A 24,590-nucleotide genomic window follows, 5' to 3' on the forward strand; every position below is an offset into this window, starting at 1 on the left:
TACAAAGATTGTCATCAGAGTGGAAAGGTAGTTCACTCAGGTGTTGTCTTTGCTCTTCTCTTGGTTCTGGTTCCTCGTGTGCTACTTTGGGCTTGTTTACAGTGCCTCACATCGCCTCGCCACGGTACGGTGTTAGGGTGTTTGCACTGGCCGCTACACGGTTGTATGGGCCGCCATTTTGGTACCTCTATCGTTGAGCGGCCAAGCGAGTCGAAGCGAGTTTAGTGGTGATGTAGCAACGATCAGGGCACTGATTGGCTCAGTGTCCTCGTCGATGTCCCCTGTCGGAGCGGACATCGACGCCAACTCCTTCTTCGCAGCGCTCCGTGTCAGGTACTTTTGACCGTGAATACAAGCAGCTTCTATTGATGGTGTACGAATACGTTTATATGTGTATACATTTTTTGAAAGCCGTTATTTCAATACATGTTATTTTGTCTTTTGGGGAGGCGCAGGCGAACCGGGCATGCCCTTGACGTCGCAGGTGTGTTAAACCATATTCGCGAAAACGACGAGCGGCAAATGGCGCAGCGCTCGGAACAAATTGAGTTGCTCCTTTTTGAGGCGCGTTAAGTTAGGGAATTTGAGGAGGCCTTAAGGTGAGAGGAAATACAGATTTGTTGAGAGGACGTGGCTCTTCGACGCGAGGAAGCCTCAAACACCGCTTTCCTTGGCTGGCTAGGGCAGCTCATACAGGCTATTTCAAATAAGTAGGAGGCTCTATTTGGGCGTGTTTACAGTCTGTTTTTCTGTTGTTCTTTAATAGATGCTATTTTCCCATTATATCTGTCTCGTGTTTACTTTTGGTGAAAATATAAAGGTTGAACTACACATTTGCGCTCCTGGAAAACGAAACATTAAATTATAAATGTTGCCTACATAAATTATCAACTGCGACTTCAGTGAGGAAAACTGAAAAGCAACCACAGACTGAGCAGCAGGTATGAAACAACTTCTACTTTCTCCATTGCCTGCGCTGTTGTGTGTCGCACAGAAATGATGCTGATGAAAACATTGTCCTGCTTTACCGCGTCGACTCCGCCCACGGTCTCGTGTTCACAGAGCCAATGAAAACACAATTGTACCGAGGCGTACCGTATCGCGGCGAGGTGAGGCACTGTAAACACACCCTTTGAGTGGTCACTAGTTTTTCTAGTTACTAGTTCCTAGTGTTGTCCTAGGGACCATAAAGATATAAAGGTAAAAAACAAACAAACAAACAAACAAACAAACTGTTCTCTCAGGAGAAGTTAATTTGTACTTGAACATATTTAACTGTATTTATTTGTCTCCCCCCCACGTTTTTCCTTTCATTCAGCCCTACAGTGTCTAACACTGTGACATCAGCATAACTGATTATGCAAATGAGGTGGCGCCATTTAGCCTTGACAACAACTGTGATGAGCTGATGTTCCCCCAAACTTGCTGCTGCTAAAAACTGCTAAAAAGCTGCTAGAAAATTGCTACTAAAGTGATTCTGAGGTTTCTGCTCTGACAAAGTGCTAAAAAAGACCAGAAGCTTCATTCATGTCCAAGAAACCAAAAAGATGAAAAAAGAAAAAAAAACTTTGCTGGCCTGTGCTCTGATTTTTTTCTAATGGTCTCCACCAGAAGAAGAGCATGAATTCAGCGTGTTAATACACACACACACACACACACACACACACACACACACACACAAACACACACAAACACATAGTCCTCTAATGGGACGGCGCTGCTGGATACATCCCTCACTGATGTCTCTCCATTATCCTCGGTCGCCGTTCATCATCTCCTCTCCCAGGGAATTAAGTGGTGGCGGCGGCTCTAAGAGGCAGACGAGCAGCCAGATGGGGCACGAGAGGAGAAGAAGAAGAAAAAGAAGAAGGAGGAGGAGGAGGACGACGACGACGACGAGGAGGAAATAGGAGGAAAAGAAAAGTGCTCCATCACACCAGCTGCTCTCCCTGAGAAACTGGCTGCATTTAACAGAGAAAGAAAAGGGGGATAAGCAGTGGATCAAGAGGGCGTCGAGGCCTGGAGCTTTAATGAGCACGTGCAGAAGCTCCTCTCTGTTGGCGTGTGGGAAGGGTCGGTCAGGTGCTGACAGCTCCGCCCCCTCACATCAGAGGGTCTCTGCCGAGGCCAATGCTGACAAAAGGAGGCGGATGATCAAAGATGGAACTGGAGGGACGTTTGGATAAAGTGGGATTTCCTCCTTTCTTTAATTTTACTCTGTGTGTGTGTGTGTGTGTGTGTGTGTATTTGCGTGTGTGCGTGCCTGCGTGCAAGAGAAAAAAAATTGCGAAAAAAAAAAAAAAAACCTAGGTCATCACAGAAGTTTTGTGTTCTCTTTGGATTACTGCAACATGAATGTGGTGGGGGGAAAAAAAAAATCAACTCCCTTTATTTCCTACCTACTAAATTTTTATTTGGTTGAACGCTCAGAATTTAGAAAATGTACAAAAACCACAACAAGCATCTTGTGCAGCCACCCATTGGTGTATGAATGTGTGTGGATGGATGAATGAGAGGCCCTACTGTAAAGGTACTGAAAAAAAAACTATATAACTGCAGCCCATTTACCATTTATGGTTTTCGCTTTATATATTATGTTTATATAAAGGGAATGTCATTTTTATGCACGTTTCTGGTTGAATAAAAAAGAAAAAAACACATTAAATCATGAGCCATTATTTCATAGCTCTTATATAGTGAGAGGCAGCAAAACGGCTCCATGATTCTAGAACATGAGAGCTGCCGACGCACTTGCAGATCCACGCACGTGCCCACCCACCCACACACACACACACACACACGAACAGGTTCTGCTGCTATAAATACACTCAGTTGAATGCTTGACATCTTCATCTGCTGCAGCATCGGCCCCATTTAAACATCAGTGTTGTTGTTACTGGAGCACAAACACAACACAACAACACGAAGAGGAGGAGCAGAACAAATTTCTCTCCCAGAAATATTCCCACAATCATCATCATCATCATCATCATCATAATCTTCTTCTTCTTCTTCATCATCACAACTCCAGTGGCCAGACAACTAGTGAACCAGCAATCACCAAAAACACGCTCCAGCTCAGAGGTCTACTGGTAGAGTGTCCGCCCTGAGACTGGTAAAACAAAGACTGTAAAAACGGTACCCATTGGGATGGGTCAAATTGCGGAGGACAGATTTTGCATCCTTGGGGATGCGATAATCTTTCTTTGGGACTTTAAACCTTCTGCGTCGTCAACTGTGTGACGATGACGATGTTCGACACCCCAGAATTCTCCTGCATGCAACATCTGCTGCAGTTCCTCCATGTCGTCACAAGGAGGTGCACTTGCATGAAGCAAAAACGTGATCTCCATCCACTCCACTCTTGACTACAAGGGCAAGTTTGAAATAAAATAAAAAAATACTTAAAAAAAAAAACTCAACACCTGTGTGTGTGTGCGTGTGTGTGACAAAATGGAACAAAGTTACGGCTCCTCAGTGCCCTGCCAATTTTTATTTTTTCATTTTTAATCTATTTTATTTTTTAATTACTGACTGTTTCTGGGAGGGGGTGGATTTTAATTGACTGCAGCACTTCAATTTCATGCTGTAATTTAATCTTTATTTTTATTTTATTTTTAATTGTTGTCAAGCACCTTGGGTTGCATTTTACGCGTGAAAGGTGCTATAGAAATAAAACTTGATCGATTGACTGATTGGTTGAAAGCCAACAGCGTAGTAAGGAGGAGATAGATAGTTAGATAGAAATGGACTCACCATGTTGACCTCTGACACCATGTCGATGCTGGCGATGTCGATGTTCATTCCCACCCCCACCGGAGCCCCTGGAATGGAAACAGGACAAGCATGAGGGACACACACGCGTTACACACACCCCAAATTCAACCATATGTGTGTGTGTGTGTGTGTGTGTGTGTGTGTGTGTGTGTGTGTGTGTGTGTGTGTGTGGAGATTGGGAGGAGGGAGGCGGGGCACGTGCGTAATAATCAGAGTGGAGGTCGGGTGGAGGGTGGGATGATCACAGCATCACATTTATTTATTTTTTCCGGTTCAGTTCGGTCTAGACTGGAACCGCTGAATTGAACCAGGAAGTTCTGCTAATTCCTATTTTTTTAAAAAAAAAAAAAAAAAAAAAAGAAAGAAAGAAAGAAAGAAAGAAAAAAGTTGATGACATGAAACACTGTAATCCCAAAACCGTATTCCCGGCACGGAGCCCACTGGGACGGGCACTTAAGTGAATTAAATCGCCGCTGACGTGCTCCGGGACTCGTGTGCGGTTCGGAGGCTCTGGGATGAATGAGCCACTCTGCTGCTGGCTGCTTGTTCTTCTCGTCCTTCTCACACTTCCATTCCACTATCATCCCCGCACTTTTATGACACCTTGTAAAAATAAATACATTAATAAATCCGTAAAAGTGCGGCGGCGCCGGAGCTTTTCTCTAACCCGATAATCAGTACGCGGTGGTCTCAGCTCACACCGCAGCCCCCCCAACCCATCACCATCGCTGCACGGGGGGTGGGGGGGGGGGGGGGCTGACGAACCGGGAGACACTGACACTCGCTGCTCATTTACCTCCGAAGTCCGGCCTCAGCCGGATGTCGTAGCCTTTCAGAAGCCGGTCCACCGTCTCCTTCACCACCGACATGTTGCTGGAGTCGCTTACACCGGCGCTGCGGGGCGGAAGGGAAGCAGATAGAGGTGGCACGTGCGCTGGTCCAAACACCAACACGCACACGCGCGCGCGCGCGCGCGCGCGCACACACACACACACACACACACACACACACACACACACACACACACACACCATCCCCACCACCACACTTACCTCTGAGCGCGCGCCGTGGCCACCAGCACCGCGAGAAACCAGGCGCAGAGGAAGAGATCCCTCACCGTCCTCACCGCCATGCTTTGACAATAGTTTTCTCCTCGCCTCCCCTCCTTCCTCCTCCTGCCGGCCAAATCAGACAAGTATCCAACTTCTTCTCGTCAGTGCAGCTATTCTAATGCCGGGCGCATGCGTGTTCCCCAGCACATGTAGAAGAAGCAGCAGCGCCGCCGCCGCCGCCGCTGCTGCTGCTGGTAGCAGAGGTCCTAGTGGTAGTGTGGAGGTGACGGCGGAGGAGATTTAAAGGAGAACCGGCGCTGCTCCCCTCCCTTCCCCCGGGGGAAGGGCGTGGGGATCTCCCCACTGTCAGCGCGTAGCTGCGGAGGGGAGCTGCCGGTTATAATCCTGAGGTGGCATGCAATTTGCGCAGTGGCATAGGTAGAATATTTATCTTGGATGGGCCAGTACAAAATTGGATTGACCATATTTTCTAAAAAAAAAAAAATAAAAAAAATAAAAAAAAATAAAAAAAAAAGGACTGCCTTTCATACAGTGCATAGCACTGTTTCACCACTTTATTGCACAAAGTTTCAAAGAACCAGGCAGGGAACATCTTATAAGAACCATGGACAGCTCACTGATCAGCAGTTTAAAGAGAGAGGGAGAGAATGAAAAGACTCCCATAACCATGACTGAAATTACGAAACAATAACAACACACTCCTTATTTATACCAAACCCATCACATCTAATGAACACTGGTATTAATGAAAAAAGAGAATAACTCGCACTCGAGCAGCGGAGCCTATTACGAGCATGTGGCTATACAACACTGTTATTTAGATCAGAGCAATCTCTTCACATCACAGGCAAATATGAAGCTATGCTACGACAGCCTACCTTTCAGGCTAACTTGTCCAGTTAGTCCTTATTAGTTCGAACTGGACAAGTTTGCATTAGTCCAACTCACCATACACAAATTATGTCAATGCATCTGTAATGTAAACAGTTCAAAATAATTTAAAATAACAAAATGAATTGGATCCTCCGCCCGGCGTCGGTGGATCCCCTTGGACTTCCCTGCCTGCTTGCTGGCCGGCCCCGGCCAGGCGCATTTCCTCCACGGCGGTGCTTTGCGACCAACAAGGAGCTGTCATTACGCACAACTTTTACGCACTGCTGCGCACTAGAAACGTTTTTGAATAAGCCTTTGAGAGAGAGAGAGAGAGAGAGAGAGAGAGAGAGAGAGGGAGAGAGAGCAAGAGTGAGAGCAAGCTTGTCAGAAAGTAGCGATGGGAGTTCGAACTAATGGGACGTCCCATTGGTCCGACATCCTATTGGTCCGATTTGTGGACGATTTTGTCGGACTAATGGGATGTCGGACCAATTGGTAATTTGTCGGACTAATGGGACATTGCACAAATGGGACGCAGGACTAATGGGAATTTCTAAAATGTGGATGGGTGCGCAAGGGATTCGTCTGGGCGGCACTGGCCTGTCCAGGCCCATTACTGGCTACTTGGCTAACTTAGGCGTGGTTGTCTCGAGGTCTTAACAGCTGCCCCGAGCAGGACGAAACCTACTGGCTGTTAAACTAATGGCAGTTAAAACTACTGGATGTTAAATTTCCAACGGGCTGTTAAAACTACTGGCCGCTGTACCAACGACTGGCTGTTAACATGGCTGGCTGTTAATCCACCAACTGGCTGCACTGAAAAAAGTAAAACAGTGCTGTTGTCCATTTAATGTGGTTTTTAAAATGGCATGAGTTCAAAATTATAAATTTACTTACTTAAACTAAACACTTTAGTTTATGTTTTTGACTGAGCAGTTTTTTCTAATTTCAGTATAATGAAAATGTTTAGGTTGTCAATGAACTGAAATTACTTAATTGGGTGAAGTGGATTTTATTAGATTGAATGCAGTTTGCGTATGCCCACTCCAGAGGCTTAATTCTGGCTCGTTTTGGAAGTCTGAGGAAGGAGTTACATCGATATCGGTAAGTAAAAAAAGAATGAACTTTACATTTATGTACTCCATCATCAAACTGTGGGCTGTACAGCGCCTTGCAAAAGTATTCACCCCCCCTTTGCTTTTATCTATTTTGTTGGATTTCAGCCTGTAATTTAAATGTTTTTCATCTGAATATTTCGTGAGATGAATCTGCACAAAGTAATCTAAGTTGGTGAAATGAAATGAGAAAAAAATATATAAAAGCATAATTTAAAGAAATAAAAAAGTGGAAATTGGCATGTGCATATGTATTCACCCCCTTTGCTATGAAGCCCCTTAAAAAGTGCTGGTGCAATCCATTACCTTCACAAGTCACAGAATTAGTTCAATGAAGTCCACTTGTGTTCAATCTAAGTGTCACATGATGTGTCAGTATAAACACACCTTCTCTGAGAGGCCCCAATGGGCTGCAGCTCGACTTAGCAAGAAGAATCACATCATGAAGACCAAGGAGCTCTCCAAACAAGTCAGGGACAAAGTTATAGAGGGATACAAGTCAGGACTGGGTTACAAAAAAATATTTACATCTTTGATGATCCCCCGGAGCACCATCAAATCTATAATCGCCAAATGGAAACAACACGGGACCACAACAAACCTGCCAAGACAGGGCCGACCACCAAAACTCACAGACCGGGCAAAGAGGACATTGATCAGAGAGGCAACACAGAGATCAAAGGTAACCCTGAAGGAGCTGCAGAGTTCTACAGCAAACACTGGTGTGTCTGTCCATAGAACCACAATACACTCAATAGAGCTGTCCTTTATGGAAGCTCTATTGAGTGTCCTTTATGGAAGGGTGGCCAGAAAAAAGCCTTTATTCAGTGTTAAAACTAAGAAGGCACATTTTGAATTTGCTAAAAAGCATGTGGACAACCCCCTAAATGTATGGCGGAAGGTGATCTGGTCAGATGAGACTAAAATTGAACCTTTTGGCCACAAAGGGAAATGCTATGTCTGGCAGCAACCCAACACTTCCTATCACCCCAGGAACACTGTCCCCACAGTGAAACATGGCGGTGGCAGCATCATGCTGTGGGGATGTTTTAAAGTAGCAGGGACAGGGAAATTGGTCCGCATAGAGAGGAAGATGGATGGTACTAAATACAGGGACATTCTGGAGAAAAACCTGTTTCAGTCCACCTGTGATTTGCGACTGGGACGAGGACAATGACCCGAAGCATACTGCTAAAGCTACGCAAGAATGGTTTAAGGAGAAGAAGTTAAATGTGCTAGAATGGCCTAGTCAAAGCCCGGACCTCAATCCGATTGAAAATCTCTGGTTTGACTTGAAGACTGCCGTTCACAAGCGGAAACCATCCAACTTGGAGGAGCTGGAGAAGTTTTGCCATGAGGAATGGGCAAAAATCCCAGTTGAAAGATGTGGCAAGCTCATAGAGACCTATCAGAAGAGACTTACAGCAGTAATTGCTGCAAAAGGTGGCTCTAAAAAGTACTGACTTCAGGGGGGTGAATACATATGCACATGCCAATTTCCACTTTTTTATTTCTTTAAATGATTCTTTTATATATTTTTTTCTCATTTCACTTCACCAACTTAGATTACTTTGTGCAGATCCATCTCACGAAATATTCAGATGAAAAACATTTAAATTACAGGCTGAAATCTAACAAAATAGATAAAAGCAAAGGGGGGTGAATACTTTTGCAAGGCGCTGTATATCTCTCTGACATGACTGCGCCATACGTTATATTACTCTTCGCCGTCAGCACGGAGGTGGAGGAGGACTCATAGTACGGCAGAAGGAGCCAGAAAGAGGCTGAGTAGACACCGGGAGGACGGTTTGTTGCAGAAAGTAAGATGTTAAAGTGACGACATTTTGGTTTTGGTGCGTTCACACCGGATTTGACCAAAGTCGCTGTAATTTTGTTGTACCTAGAGCGTGTCTACAATGGTCAAGCTAAAAATGCCGCTCCAGTGATGTCACGCACCTCGGTTCTGCTTCCAATAAAGGTGCACCGTTAGCCTAGGCCTAATGGTAATTAATGTACGTTCAGCTTTTATTCATCCAACAAATGTGTCAGCTATTAGTCATTTGCACGGTAAGAATACCAAACATTGAACTGTTATTTCTGTTAGTTCTTCTTTAACTTCAAGGTAGCGGCCACCAATTATAGTTTGTGCTTTTCAACGTGTTTGGAAGCTCCTCTACATTGCTGGTGGTAAGTTCTGTGTTAAGCATCATGATACAGTACATGATAAGACCATTCACCTAAATCCCTCTTCTATTGAGGACATATGGCTGATGACGAGGACATTTTTCGACTGCGTCGTATGCTATATGTGCAAGAAAATGTACTGAGCCATAAATTTGGTAGTTGCTCTGATGAAGTGAAACTGACACTGTTCAAGGCTTACTGCACGCCACTCTATACTGCACATCTGTGGTCAAATTACAAGCTTCCAGAGACCACAAGTTGCGTACAATGACTGTTTAAGGATACTGCTAAAAAGGCCCAGATGGACCAGTGCCTCGGAAATGTTTGTGTCTGCTCGAGTGAACACTCTCCAATCTACGTTAAGGCTTATGATGTTTAAGTTCATTTGTCGTCTCAATAATTCTGAAAATTAGATTGTCTCGGGCCTGACGAACATTAGGTACAGTGCCACACGCTGTACGTCACAGTTCTGGAAACACTGGAATGTGTGCCTTGTGTTGAAAACATATACATATATATATATGTTGTATAGTTTTGGGTTTACATTGTTGTTTGTTCTTTCCCGTCTGTTATGTGTCTTCTTGGGCACCAGATGGCGCAGTAGATCCTGTGTTCCTTTTTTTGGCTTGTTTTCAGGTGCGGAAAGGTGATTGGCTGGTGCCAATATTTAAGGAGGAGGACTTCAACACCTCGCTCTCTTTGTTCTTCTCCCAGCTCCCAACCAGAGGCCACGTGCAGCAGCAGCAGCAGCATTCTTTGTTCGGCCACCAACTCTGTCTTGTTATCTACTTCAGTTCCTTATGAGTCCACTTAGCCCGTAGGGGAGGGAAGCAATTTTTGTTGTGACCTTTTTCTCCTGTGTTTCAGTTAAGGTAGTTAGTTTTGACTGTCATTTATTTGATTATTGTTTTCTTCATACGTAAGATCTCTAACAGAGCCATTTTGTTTGTTGTTTTGGCCATGCCCTCCCTGACGCCAATGCTATGATGGTGATATTCAATAAAATCCGTCCTGTGGACGAAGCACCTGGTCTAATTTGAGAGCTGGGAGAAGAGGGGGAGCTATTATGTTGTGTCCTGGTTCCCCCTAGGCCGGGGCATAACACTTGTCGACAGCTAGATGACCCCGTGCTGTATTTTTATTTATTTATTTGTTTTTTTTTTAAATCTGATGTTTGTTTTCTTCTCTGTTTTTAATCTTGTGAACTGGACCTTGAGTCTGTAATAATAATAAATCAATAAATCATATCATGTTTCCTCTGTAGTCCACACATGGAAATGTAAAGACTTTGACCATTCATGCTCGAGAAGATCTGACCTTCTTAAACATTATAAACTTGATCATCGCCATAACGGTCGGGGCTATGCATACCCCTGTACTTATGAAAACTGTCAATGCACCTGCAAGACATAGACAGCTCTTTTGACTCATCTACACTGAAAAAAGAAAATAGTTGAACCAATTTAATTGAATTGTTTCGATTGGTAACACCAAAATTAATTAATTTTGATTGAAATGAAATTGATAAATTGGAATAACATAATTGATTTAAGTCAAGTCTCCCCCCTGAGCTGCCACCTTATCGTGGTGGGGGAGTTCGAGTGCCCGAATGATCCCAGGAGCTATGTTGCCTGGGGCTTTATGCCCCTGGTAGGGTCTCCCAAGGCAAACAGGTCCTGGGTGACGGGACAGACTAAGAGCAGCTCAACAAACCCCTATGAATACAACCAAAAAGAGGACCGTGACGTCGCCCGGTATGGCGCAACCGGGGCCCCACCCTGTAGCCAGGCCCGGGGTTGGGGCTCGTATGCGAGCGCCTTCGGGCCCAGCCCGAAGAAGCGACGCGGGTCCCACCTCCTGTGGGCTCACCACCAGCAGAGGAAGCCGTAGAGGTCGGGTGCATTGTGGTTTGGGCGGCGGTCGACGCGGAGGGCCTCGACAGCCCGGGCCTCGGAAGCAGCCTCTGGCTGTAGGGACATGGAATGTCACCTCGCTGGGGGTGAAGGAGCTCGAGCTGGTGCGGGAGGTTGAGAGGTACCGGCTAGATATAGTCGGGCTCACCTCCACGCACAGCATGGGCTCTGGAACCCAGCTCCTCGAGAGGGGCTGGACTCTCCATTTTTCTGGCATTGCCCGCGGTGAGCGGCGGCGGGCTGGGGTGGGCGTGCTTATTGCCCCACAGCTTAGCCGTCATGTGTTGGAACGAGAGGGTCGCGTCCCTGCGCCTTCGGGTTGGGGACAGGTCTCTCACTGTCATTTCGGCCTATGGCCCGAATGGCAGTGTTGAGTACCCAGCCTTCTTGGAGTCCTTGGGAGGGGTGCTGGATGGTGCTCTGACTGGGGACTCCGTTGTTCTGCTGGGGGACTTCAACGCACATGTGGGCAGCGACAGTGTGACCTGGAGAGGCGTGATTGGGAGGAATGGCCTCCCCGACCTGAACCCGAACGGTGTTTTGTTGCTGGACTTCTGTGCTAGTCACAGTTTGTCCGTGACGAACACCATGTTCGAACACAGGGGTGTCCAACGGTACACTTGGCATCAGGATGCCCTGGGGCGGAGATCGATGATCGACTTTGTTGTTGTGTCGTCTGACCTCCGTCCCTGTGTCTTGGACACTCGGGTGAAGAGAGGGGCTGAGCTGTCAACTGATCACTACCTGGTGGTGAGCAGGATCCGCTGGCGGGGGAGGAGACCGGAAAGACCCGGCAGGCCCAAACGTATTGTGAGGGTCTGCTGGGAACGTCTGGTTGAGCCCTCTGTCAGTACGGTCTTCAACTCCCACCTCCGGGAGAGCTTCTCCCAGATCCCGGGGGAGGTCAGAGACATTGAGTCCAAATGGACCATGTTCTCCACCTCTATTGTTAACGCGGCTGCTCGCAGTTGTGGTCGTAAGGTCTCCGGTGCCTGTCGTGGCGGTAACCCCCGAACCCGGTGGTGGACACCGGAAGTAAGGGATGCCGTCAAGCTGAAGAAGGAGTCCTATCGAGCCATGTTGGCTCGTGGGACCCCGGAAGCAGCTGACAGGTACCGGCAGGCCAAGCGTGCTGCAGCTCGGGCGGTAGCGGAGGCAAAAACTCGGGCTTGGGAGGAGTTCGGGGAGGCCATGGAGGAGGACTTTCGGTCGGCCTCGAAGAAGTTCTGGCAAATCGTTCGGCGCCACAGGAGGGGGAAGCAGTTCGCCACCGACACTGTTTATGGTGCGGGTGGGGAGCCTTTGACTTCGACTGGGGGATGTTGTCCGGCGGTGGAAGGAATACTTCGAAGATCTCCTCAATCCTGCCATCACGTCTTCCGCGGAGGAAGCAGAGGCGGGGGACCCGGGAGAGGACTTGTCCATTACCCAAGCCGAAGTCACCGAGGCAGTCAGGAAACTCCTTGGTGGCAGGGCTCCGGGGGTGGATGAGATCCGCCCCGAGTACCTCAAGTCTCTGGATGTGCAGGGACTGTCGTGGCTGACACGTCTCTGTAACATCGCGTGGTGGTCGGGGACAGTGCCTGTGGACTGGCAGACCGGGGTGGTGGTTCCTCTTTTTAAAAACGGGGACCGGAGGGTGTGCTCTAATTACAGAGGGATCACACTCCTCAGCCTCCCCGGTAAAGTCTACTCCAGGGTGCTGGAGAGGAGGATACGGCCGATAGTCAAACCTCGGATCCAGGAGGAACAGTGCGGGTTCCGTCCGAGTCGTGGAACACTGGATCAGCTCCATACTCTCCGCCGGGTGCTCGAGGGTTCATGGGAGTTCGCCCAACCAGTCTACATGTGCTTTGTGGATTTGGAGAAGGCGTTCGACCGTGTCCCTCGAAGCATCTTGTGGGGGTGCTACAGGAGTATGGGGTCCGGGGCCCTCTGTTAAGGGCCGTGCGGTCCCTGTATGATCGGAGCAGGAGTTTGGGTCGCATTGCCGGCAGTAAGTCAGACTTGTTCCCAGTGCGTGTTGGACTCCGGCAAGGCTGCCCTTTGTCACCGGTTCTGTTCATTGTTTTTATGGACAGAATTTCTAGGCGCAGCCAGGGGCCGGAGGGAGTCTGGTTCGGGAACCACATGATCGCGTCTCTGCTGTTTGCAGATGATGTGGTCATGTTGGCTTCATCGAGCCAGGACCTCCAACGTGCGCTGGGGAGGTTTGCAGCCGAGTGTGAAGCGGCTGGGATGAGAATCAGCACCTCCAAGTCCGAGGCCATGATTCTCGACCGGAAAAAGGTGGTTTGTCCTCTCCGGGTCGGTGGGGAGATCCTGCCTCAGGTGGAGGAGTTCAAGTATCTCAGGGTCTTGTTCACGAGTGAGGGGAGGATGGAGCGTGAGATCGACAGGCGGATCGTGTGTCTCCCGGCTGGCCTTGGAAGGCCTTGGGGTCCCACCGGATGAGCTGGAGGAGGTGACTGGGGCCAGGGAGGTCTGGGCATCCCTGCTAAGGCTGCTGCCCCCGCGACCCGACCCCGGATAAGCGGTAGAAGAAGAAGAAGAAGAAGAAGAAGAAGAAGAAGAAGAAGATAATTGATTTAAGTCAAGTGTACATAAAAATGTATTTGTTCTCAAATTAACATTTTGCATTGATCCAACTTGAAATTAAGGTAATTCAACTTAAAGTTCTCAGTTCTACCAATTTAATAATTTGCGTAACCCAAAAGTAAAATATTGCCATTTTCTAACATAATGCTGTGATTTAGTGTAAATTACTTTTTGTAGTAACAGTTTAATACAACTAAAATTACAATTTTAAGTGGGCTGAAAATATTTAAAAAGAAAAATCAAAATATGATGTTGTTTTAAACAAATACATACTTTATTGTATAAATGTAATGAACCATTACCTTAAAGGCCACCAACACAGCTTTTCGGCCAACACATTAGTCCTTTTTTAAAACACATATACATAGGCCATGATGGGAGAGACAGCTTAAAAAATTAGCTCTCGAAGTAACCAATTAAAACTAGCTCTTTTGAAAGTTCTTAACTACAGAAAGCGGGCTAAAGTGGGGGAGACTTGACGGCGAAGGTTAACCAATATAAAAGAAAATGTAGACGAGGTCTAACAGAAAGGAAAGTGTGAATATTGAAGGTACGGACTTGCCGAGGGAAGCCACGCCGAATGAGGGACCTGTCGGCGAGGAACAGGACTCGGTAATATTGGCAGAGCTACGTAAATTGAGACAAGAACACACCGACACGGCTAAAGATAATAAGAACGCTCTGGTGAGACTAGAAACGAATTTAAAAGAACTTGTGGAGAGAACTACGTCGCTGAAGCAACGGACAGTGGACATGGAAGAAAGACTGGGGGAGACTGAAGACAGGGCAGCGCGCCTTGAAAGATCAGTCGCTTTTCTTCTCCATCAAGAAGCGATGTTAGCGTCAAAATGTGACGATTTAGAAGTAAGAGCGAGACGGAACAACATACGAATACACGGCATACCGGAAGGCTCTGAGAAAAACGACACCATAGGCTTTGTGACTAACTTTATTCGTTCGTCACTACAAATCCCAGCGGACATGGACATCCGCATCGAAAGAGCGCACCGCTCGCTGATTGCCAAACCGAAAGAGAGTGCTGCCCCCCTGCGAGCCATCATCGCCCGCATCATGCAGCAAGCATGGAAACAAAAAATAACATACGAGGGACGGACCATGTACTTCAATCAAGATTACACTACCGAGATACGGAAGAAGAAGAGGAAACTAGTGCGGGAAGTAATTAAAAAATTGAAGGAGAAGAACATAAAGGCACAATCTCCATATCCCGCACAGCTGAAGGTACTTCTGGAAACGGGGACCAAGGTATTCACCACACTGACCGAGGCTGCACCCCTGCTGAAGGACTTGGGGATTACCGTGGATGAAGACGAGGAGGAGAAGCTACAGAGAGTGAGGATGCAGGGCAGTTGGAGCACGGTGACAGGACAGAAGGGGAAGAAGAGATCGCCACGCATCACAGAAGCAGACCTACAAGCCCTCATTAAGTGAACTCTGAGGTTTACAGCGGTAAGGTCTGTTGGAATCATATATTTAGTTTAGATGTTTGTGTTGAATAATATAATTAGTTTAGATGTTAGTGTTGAATAATATAATTAGTTTAAGTTTGTTTATAATAACATGAATATTAATATAGAACTGTTTAAATCATTTGGCTGACCTACTCATAGGAAAAAGGCATTGTTGCAGGAGGCTCAAGAAAGAACAAAGGGAAGAACATCCCTCACAAACTGGTGACCCTGGGTGACCAGAGGGTGACCATGGGGGACTTTGCGACCATCATAAAACCTTATAACCCGTTCATTTACAGGGGGGAGAACTCAGGATCCATCGGAGGCATGTCGTGCACTGTATTATTTCAACAGGTCATGCTGGAACCAATGCTGGAATCATTTGGCTCCCTGCCAAATAAGGACTTGTTTACTGTTGCAATCAGTAATCAGAGACTTGGATCAAAGGCTGCCCCAACATCCAATGAGGCTGGGGTCTGGAGACCGGATAGCCAGTCAGAGGAGGACAACATCTGGGAGCATCTGCATGTTTTATTTTTTGTATAAGAAGACTGGGTCAAGGGACAGATAGCAGTCAGACTTCATGCCCTGACAATACTTTGTTGTTGCTAGGATTTTGAACTCGGCCCAGATCTCTGTATATTTGTATCTTGAATTGATTTATTTACTAAAGATATATTTAAATTGGCATTCTTCTCCTGAGACTTCATTCAACGAACACGCGGATCAGCAGCACGACACGAGGAAATTAATCTGATCCAACAGGTCAGACAACAAACTGAGACTAAAGGTGAAAACAAATATAAATTTTGAAGTATATCGGGGACAATATCTGTTTATCACAATGTTCAAAGAGTTTAATAGGAGCTAGTTACAGGATTTAAATACTACATATTGATATCAAAATTTGTTGAATGAACGAGACTGGAGCTCAAGTTGAGCAAGTAGCAGCTTATTTAAAGCTGGGAAGTTGCAGGTGCACATTGTGCTACTTCTACAGAGAGGCTTTGCCACAGCTCTCTGTTGATGGGACTTTTGGGAGTCATATGTTATTGTTGTATATTAGTTCTGAAGGAGATATTTATTGTTTCTTATAATGTGCACGGTTTAAATCATCCCATTAAGAGAAAGAAAATATTGAGTCAGTTGAAGAAATTAGAATGTGCAATCGCGCTTATACAAGAAACTCATCTGAGTGAGAGTGAGCATACAAAACTAAAACGAGAATGGGTAAACCAAGTATTTCATGCTTCATATGGTAAGAAAAGGGGCGTGGCCATACTAATTAGTAAATCCCTACCTTTTTCTGCAGTCTGATCTCATTGAGTTCAAAACACAATAATTCTTTAAAAAAACTAAGTTTACCAGTATTAACAGCAGATGAAGCATCTGAAATGATAAAACCAATTACATCACAACAAATAGCCAACACTATAAAAACCCTTAAAAATAACAAATCCCCAGGTACAGATGGCTTCCCGGGGATTTTATAAATGTTTTGCGGAAGAGATAATACCAGTTTTATGTGAAGTTTTTAACTATGCCCTGTAAACAGGAAACCCCCCAGGTACCAGGTAATTATCACTCCTAGTACAACAAAACGAGATAAAGAACAATTTGGCAAGGTGGGAGATTTTACCATTGACCCTGATGGGTAGAGTAGAAGCAGTAAGAGTGAATATACTGCCAAGATTATTGTTCCTTTTTCAGTCTTTACCTATTATGATTTCTGGGGCCTTCCTGAAAAAAAAAAAAAAAATCTTATCTAGATTCCTAAGGCAAAATAAAAAAGCTAGTATTAAATAAAAGACACTTCTTAGTGGAAAAGAGAAGGGAGGATTGAACCTACCTAATTTAAGTAAATACTATTGGGCAGCACAACTCAGAGCCTTAATTATGTTGAGCACTAAAGACAAAGATTCAGTATGGGTGGAGATGGAACAAAATGCTTGTCAAAATTTATCTTTGGAATCACTACCATTTTTAAATGAGAAGACTTGGTTGAGACTCAGGATGGGTAATGAATGGGTCAAAGGAACATTGAAAATTTGGACTACGGTGCGAAAAAAGTTGAAACTTTCAAATTCTATAAGCAGGGCTACTAAGATCGCAAAAAAAAACAGACTTTGTACCATCTACCATGGACGCAGGATTTAGCAAATGGGTCAACAAAGGGCTAATATATATTGACCAAATATTTAAGGGACAAATATTAAAATCATTTTCACAACTTCAAAAGGAATTTAAATTACCAGCACAAGATTTTTACAAGTTCTTACAGCTAAGAAATTATCTACTTTTCAGACGAAAAGATAAAGAGAGGAGCGATATCAAGAATATATAAAGCACTACAAAAAGAATCTAAGGATAACAACTTGGGTATCAAAGAAAAGTGGGAACTGGAAGCGAATATCATAATATCAGAAGAAGAGTGGGAGGCAACATTTAAGGAGGGACATAAAATAACTAACAGCCCAACCTGGAGGGAATTTGAGTGGGAAGTGAAAATGCGTTACTTCTACACCCCATTTATTACACCAAAATACAGCAATACAACTAACTTATGCTGGAGAGAATGTGGCATAGTGGGTGATTACACCCATATATTCTGGGATTGCCCAAAGTTATATAATTTCTGGGAAAATGTTCAAAAGGAGGTTTTTGGTATTAACTTACCATTGGGACCAACAGTTTACATTTTGGGTATAATTCCTGACAGCATGACAGATAAGAACTCAAAGTATTTATTGAGAATTCTGCTACTGATAGCAAAAAAGACAATAACAGCTTCATGGTTGAAACCACAGCCTCCAAGCATAATGCAATGGAGAGACAGGGTTAAGAATATGTTCATCATGGAAAAGATCACAGCCAGACTACAGCTGAAAACACAATTGTTTGATAAGAGATGGTCGTTACTAGCAAAGGCAATGCCAGGACTCTAGTAACCTCAGATTTTTTTTTTAAATTAAATTAAATTAAATTAAATTAATTTATTTATTTAACTGTTACTATTATATTTATTTTTTCCTCTCTCTTTTTTTTAGTTTTGTGACAAGAATTATCTTTTTTTTCTGTATGGCTGGTCTTTCCACTTATAGGTGTTTCAGATTTTGTATCATTCAGTGTGTTTACATGCAGAGCTTAATCGGAGTAAGCAATAATTCGGTTTTCTCGTCCAATCGGAGTTCTCACCTTGTCCCTGTATACATGCAGCTGAGAAATTCAAATTATTGACGGGAACATGTCCTCCTCCCAACACTAGGGGGTGGAGTGAGTCTTTTCAGCTGGTCAGCTGCTTTCAGGTGACATATTAAATCATTATGATATGGAATGATAGTTCATAATGTACGTGTTACTTACTTTTGCAGATAAGGTGTACCCTATTTCTTGTGCTCATGATTATTTTAAAAGGCAGACAAGAACGTTGTTTGCTGTTGGAGGGCTACAACAACACAATGTCTTCGATGCTACGCTTTGTGCCTTCGCTACGGACTCGAAACTCTCGTTCTTGTTGGATCCGGGTTCGGAGCAGACTGGTGGGAGAGTTTTTGTCCAGGTTTTGCAAAGGAATGGTGTCTTCAGTTATACACACACTCATGAAAGTGCCGACCGTGGAGGAAGCTGGTGCCACTGCACGCCATTTCCAGCAGAATGACAGCGAAATTACCAAAATAAAAACAAATGAGGAAAACATATTTTTGGTGTGCTTTTATTTACAAAGTTAAAATTCTTACAAAAAATGTGAACGAAAAGGTAGAAATATAAATACGAACAAATACGTATTTGTTCAGGGGTGTGCAAAGCCGGAGCCCTGCATTTGCTGCGCTACCTTTTTAAAAAAGGTCTCCGTTGCGCGTTTTCCGTCCGTCCATGTATTTTAATATGTCCATTTATTTTAGAAGAGAAAGCATCAGTCCAGTCTCATTCTTTCTCCAAATGCGAGCATTCTTATTCGCGTTTGCCAGGTTGTTTCGCGCCGTCTGTTTGTTTGTTGAATTTCTCTAGTGCCATGTAAATGCACTGATTGTGTTACTTGTACAAATATATTATTTTGCATTTGAAAAGTATTCTGTTTAGTTTGAAATTTACAGAGACACAGTCAATAATTTGGAGAGGAAAGGACTTAATTTTTATTTAATATACATCTCCTTTCTGTAAGTTCAAGTTTGTATGTTTGTATGTGTATGTATTTGTCAAATAAAAAAATAAGTAAAAAAAAAAAAAAAAACACATATGCATGGTTATCTGACTTTTAGGACCAAGGACCAAGAACTTTTGCGGCAAAGTGCATAGTGTAACAAAGTATTAACACAGTGTTATCACAACTATAAGAAAGTGACAAGCATTTACAGAACCTTCTTTAAACAGCTACAGTACAGCCAATGAATTTTATGTATGGGAACAGTGCAGGTGACCAATGGCGATGAAAAAATATGAATACTTCACATGTAAAGTTTTAAATCACACTGTCACACATAGTCACAACAGTTTGTTGTGTAACTGTACACTTTAAAGAAACATCTCATGGATGCACTGGGACAGCATCATCAGTGATGTGATTCCTGGGCTCATCAGGTATTTCGGGTTTTTCAACATCAGATGCCCTCCCATCAGGGGACCCAGCCGGGGTGATCGAGTCCTGACTTGCGTCCCAGTAGCAGTCCACAGATCTGCCCTTTTCAGCCACAACCACCTTGTGGCTTTCTCTGCAGCTTTGCTTGCAGACTGGATGGCTCTCTTCTTGGCCGCCCCTGTAACACCCAAACGGCTGATTGCTCCCAAGCCTTCTCTTCAGATCGCCACGACCCACACCAGTGCCTTTTGCCTTGAGCGGGACTCTGTCACCTCCACTGCCTTGGCGGCCTTCCACTTCCTTCCTATCCTCACTTCGATCCCAGCTGATGAGACCTTGCAGTCTTTGGAATAAATTTGTCAGTAAGCCCACTGAACGGTAGCCGCAAGGTGTTGCTTGACCCATACAGGGCAGCGCTGTTGAGGCTGCGAGGGAGACCCAGCCATCTCCACAGAAAGCTGCTGATCTTCCTTTCAAGCGATTCCACAGTTGTTATTGCGACTGCATACACAAGGAGAGGCCACAAGACTCTGGACAAGATGGAATGCTGGTAGATCCAAGCTTTGAACCTGCCAGGCAGGTCCACCTTTATGAACCACCCTCCTAGCTCTTCGATAGACTTCTGGATGGCAGCAGAGTCTTTCAAGGTAGCGTCAAAGAGCTTTCCCAAGCTCTTGATGGGTTGCTCAGTGATGGATGGGATTGCAATTCCTGAGATTGAGAACCGGAATTTGTCCGCCACCTTCCCCCTCTTCAGTACCATGGACCTTGACTTGGAGGGCTTAAAACTCATCCTCGCCCATGTCATGAGTCCCTCCAATCCCTGCAAGATCCACCTACTCCCTGGGACCGATGTCGTGGTGATGGTAAGGTCATTCATATAGGCTCTTATGGGGGGCTGTCGAACACCTGATTTAGATAGAGGCCCTCTGCATTCCGCCTCCGCAGCCTTAACCATGTTCATCGCCAGAGCAAAATGGATAACAGAGATGGTACAGCCTGTTATTATCCCCTTCTCAAGGCGATGCCAGTCTGACGTGACTGATCCAGAAGCAGTGTTGTTTTCGTTGACGATGACATTGACAAAATAATTTCGTCAACGCCCCTTTTTTTCGTGACGAAGACGTGACGTTGACGAGCCGAACATAAGTATTTGATGACTAAATTGTGACGAGACGAATGTGCATTTTCGTTGACGAGACGAGACTAGATGAAAACGTTTGTGCAGCACGTAGGGTTGCCACCTCCTAGAGTTTCAAATCCGGGACATCTCAGGGGTGGCGGGGTTCCGATCTCTCAAGTCTGCCGACGACGGGGGGCGGAGGCGTCCCCGAAATATACAGGACAAAGTGAAGTGCGCCCCGTATCTGTTCATTACGGGACAGGTTTTTTAGTTGCCAAATACGGGACAATCGCGTATTTTACGAGAGGGTTGGCAACCCTATCTAGACCACAGATGGAAATCAAATGAGGTTTTCTCATTTTCCCTAAAAAACGGGACAAATTGTGTCCCGGGAGAGATTTTATTTTTCCCGGGACAGGTGGTGAAAAAAAAGAGAACAATTCTGGGAAAAACGGGACGGGTGGCTTGCTGCGTTGCTTCGACGGGCTAATGTTAGTTATTGTGTCATGTTATATGCTTTATTTTTGCACGTCGAGCCTTCAGGCTAAAGCCACAAGGGTACTTGAGTCACGTTACAGAGTTCCAGCCACAAACGGTGTACTGTCTTCCGTATGAAGGTGACGTCAGATGCAAATCCTTAAACCTGATTTTGTTGCATGCAGTAAATAACAGATACACAAGCTCACCATGCATCACGTTCGTAACACATGGTGAGCTTGTGTATCTGCTATTTACTAAGCAGTACACCATTATGCCACTAAGCATAAATGAGGCTTTAGTTGACTGTGTTGGTGTCTATATTGTTTTACAACAATGCTGAGCAGATGTTGGTCAATGTGCCTATTTCAATGACAATATCTGTTCAGATCACTTCATGATTGCACTTTTGATGGGTCTCAGAACTATTGGTGTGTGTGTGTGTGTGTGTGTGTGTGCCCCTCTGATTGCCTAGTGTTATATCTGTTTGTATCACTTTGTGATTGCACTTTTGATGGTTCTCAAAAATAAAACCAAAGAAAGAATCTTTTGTCTCTTAACTTGTAGAGTATAATAATAAACAGATTCCACTCAATTGGGAAGTCTAGGCTAGAGAGATATCAATCTGGTAAGTGGTGGTAAGGAATGAGTTATTTTACAAAAGGGTTAGGCAAGTGAACTGCTTTATGCATATATACTTGTCAACTTTTGGATTCAATGTAATTTTGGCCTTATTGATAAACATCCTTTAAAAAAAACTAACTGAACCTGGAGACCATAACCTTTAGTAATTTTGTTTTGACTAAATTGACTAAAATCGATTTGAGTTTTAGTCGACTAAAACTACCAAGGACACAAAATGACTAAAATGTGACTAAAACGAAGAAGCATTTTTGGTCTGAAAGACTATGACTAAGACTAAATCTAAAATGCCTGCCAAAAACAACCTTGATGGCAGCAAATGCAGTTGCTCTGAAATTACTGGAGTTTTGGGAGCAGAATGTCAATGCTTGGTTCGCTCAGGCTGAGGCGCAGTTTGCACTGAGCGTATTACGGTGGACAGCACCAAGTACTATTACGTTGTGGCAGCTCTGTCCAACTCAACTGCGGGAAGGGTCGTGAGTCTTCTGAAAATCCGCCGGCGGACAACAAGTACAACACGTTGAAGATACATCTCAAAGAGACGTTGTCTGGATTGTTTGAGTCGGAGCGCGCCCACCAGCTCCTGTCCCTCCCGGGGCTCGGTGACTCGAAGCCCTCTGAACTGATGGACCATATGCTGGCATTGCTGGGTGACAACCAGCCATGTTTCCTTTCTAAGGAACTCTTCCTGCAACAACTGCCGGACTACGTTTGTCAAGTTGGACTATCGTCAGTTGGCCAGGGAAGCGGATACGTTCCTCTCAGCCGGGATGAGGTGTTTTGCAGTGGCGCCCACTTCCATTGACAAAGGTAAGATCCGACCTATCTCTGTCTCTGCCACTGTTGTGACCCGCTGGGGAAAGCCGCCGGGTTTTTATCACGCCAAGTTTGGGACGAGACCAAGAGATGCGTACCTCCATGCAATTTCAGTGCTTCGGGAAACGCATTGGCCGGCACTCGCTAGCAGCCTTGAGCGCCGGCCATCCTGCGGGCTTGCTGTACGTCACCGACTCTCTCTCCGGTGAGCGAGGGGCATCAGAGGTGGACGTCCGTCAGGCAAAAGGGGGCCCCGCCCTCGAGGCTGCCAATGGCAGCGCTATCCCCACGTTTGGCACCCGCACCGTGGCGTTGTGTTTTTCTGATCAGCGGTTCACCTGAGAGTTTGTTCTTGCCAATGTGTTCACTCCTCTTTTGGGGGCTGACTTCCTTTGTGCCAATGGTCTCCTGGTGGATGTGGGGAACCGCCGGCTTATCAATGCTGAGACATTCAACTCGCTGTCACGTGAGTGCAGTGACACAGCTGCTATGAAGCTGTCCAGCGCTGTCCCACCAGCTGATGTTTTATCCGCCCTGCTGTTGGATTTCGCAGACATCACAACACCTACTTTTTCATCCACTGTCACCAAGCACCGTGTAGAACATCATATCTCCACGGAGGGCCCGCCAGTGCATGCCAGAGCCCGCCGCCTTGACCCACGCAATCCGCCATCGCAAAGGATGAGTTTGCCGCTATGGAAAACCCACAGTGATTGATAGAGTTACAGAGAAGAGCGATTTAATGAAGAAACTGCTTCTGTAAAGTGAGATTATGATAAATATTTTCTTTTGTGTTTAATTCTTGGATTTAATTTGACTTTTTAACAGAAAGTAAATTGATTATTGCTTTGTTCTTTTCTCCCCTCTTCGCTCAGGGTGCCCTTGCTGCTTTCAGTTGTCTTTAAGGCTGCCTTACCCTCCATGTTCTAAGGATCTTCTAAGGGATGTGCCTTTCATTGGTGTAGACTTCACAGGCATTCTTCACAGTTGTAAGTTTATGAAAGTGTATAATGTTGTTACATGTATTTACACCTGGATGGTCATAAAGCCTACTACTTTTACAGAGTCACTAGACTTGGTCATTGAGCTTGGTGTGGTCATAGCCAGGCTACAGAATGACTGTAATGAATAGAACGATTAATTATTGCATTATTTTACAGTGCCGAGAAGACAATCATATTTGACTATCTTGAGGAAGTAGAAGTCTTAACAAGGTTTCCTTGTTTTCCTTGTTACAACGAACTTACTAAAATAAGAGCTATTTAGTGACCATACTAAACAGCTCTTATTTTAATTCTAGAAGAGACAACTATCAGATAAATCTAACATATTTGACCTCACCTCTTCTTTCTGTCTCCCTTAGGGCACTAAGGTTCATGCAGCCTATGTCTCAGAATTTGTAAGTACAAAATAAGCTCTTAACTCTGTTCACCTAAAGATTATTTAAACTATAAACTTAACTGATCCCACCTCACTCTCTCTTTCTCTCTCTCTCTCTCTCTCTCTCTCTCAAAGGTGCTATTTTGAGGAGTTTTTTATTTTTATTTTCTATGGATATGTGTTGCTATTGTAGGCCTAATTGTCTTATTTGTGTTCCAAATTGTTAATTTAATTAAATAGTACTCTAAAAACATGGCTAGAAGTGTTTCTTTCACAACCACTGCCACTCCAAGATGGGAATTGTAGCATCTCTCCCAAGATGAAAGTCTTTGTGAGTAGCGAAATAACCTACACTTTTTTTTTTTAGCATGGTTACTCTCTTTCCTGTAGGGTATTGTGCTTTATATTAATTTTAAAACAACAAAATGTGTGTGTATACATATAAATATATATATACAGTATGTGTGTGTACATCCTATTAAGAATCAAGGAGGGCCAACATGGCCAAAAATGCCAGGGCCATTTTTTGGTTCCAGTCCACCCCTGGTCTCTACTGAGCCGTACCGTACCG

At 44.9% G+C, this 24,590-nt stretch overlaps 1 protein-coding gene across 1 annotated transcript in view; it reads right to left on the reverse strand.

The window, feature by feature from the left end:
• gabrb2b (gamma-aminobutyric acid type A receptor subunit beta2b) overlaps window positions 1-5,077 on the reverse strand; it is a 51,812-nt gene extending 46,735 nt beyond the window's left edge. The window contains exons 1-3 of the mRNA XM_076019661.1: window positions 4,830-5,077; window positions 4,574-4,671; window positions 3,757-3,824 (exon numbers count right to left, since the gene is read on the reverse strand). Coding sequence (XP_075875776.1) covers window positions 3,757-3,824; window positions 4,574-4,671; window positions 4,830-4,909 — 246 coding nt within the window. The 5' untranslated portion in view covers window positions 4,910-5,077. The remainder of the gene's footprint in view (window positions 1-3,756; window positions 3,825-4,573; window positions 4,672-4,829) is intronic.
• Between the last annotated feature and the right edge of the window lie 19,513 nt (window positions 5,078-24,590).

This window comes from Nelusetta ayraudi, unplaced genomic scaffold (genome assembly GCF_046127955.1).
Source record: "Nelusetta ayraudi isolate G7.1 ecotype Tasmania unplaced genomic scaffold, CSIRO-AGI_Nayr_v1 ptg000011l, whole genome shotgun sequence".
In the NCBI taxonomy this organism is placed as follows: Eukaryota; Metazoa; Chordata; class Actinopteri; order Tetraodontiformes; family Monacanthidae; genus Nelusetta; species Nelusetta ayraudi.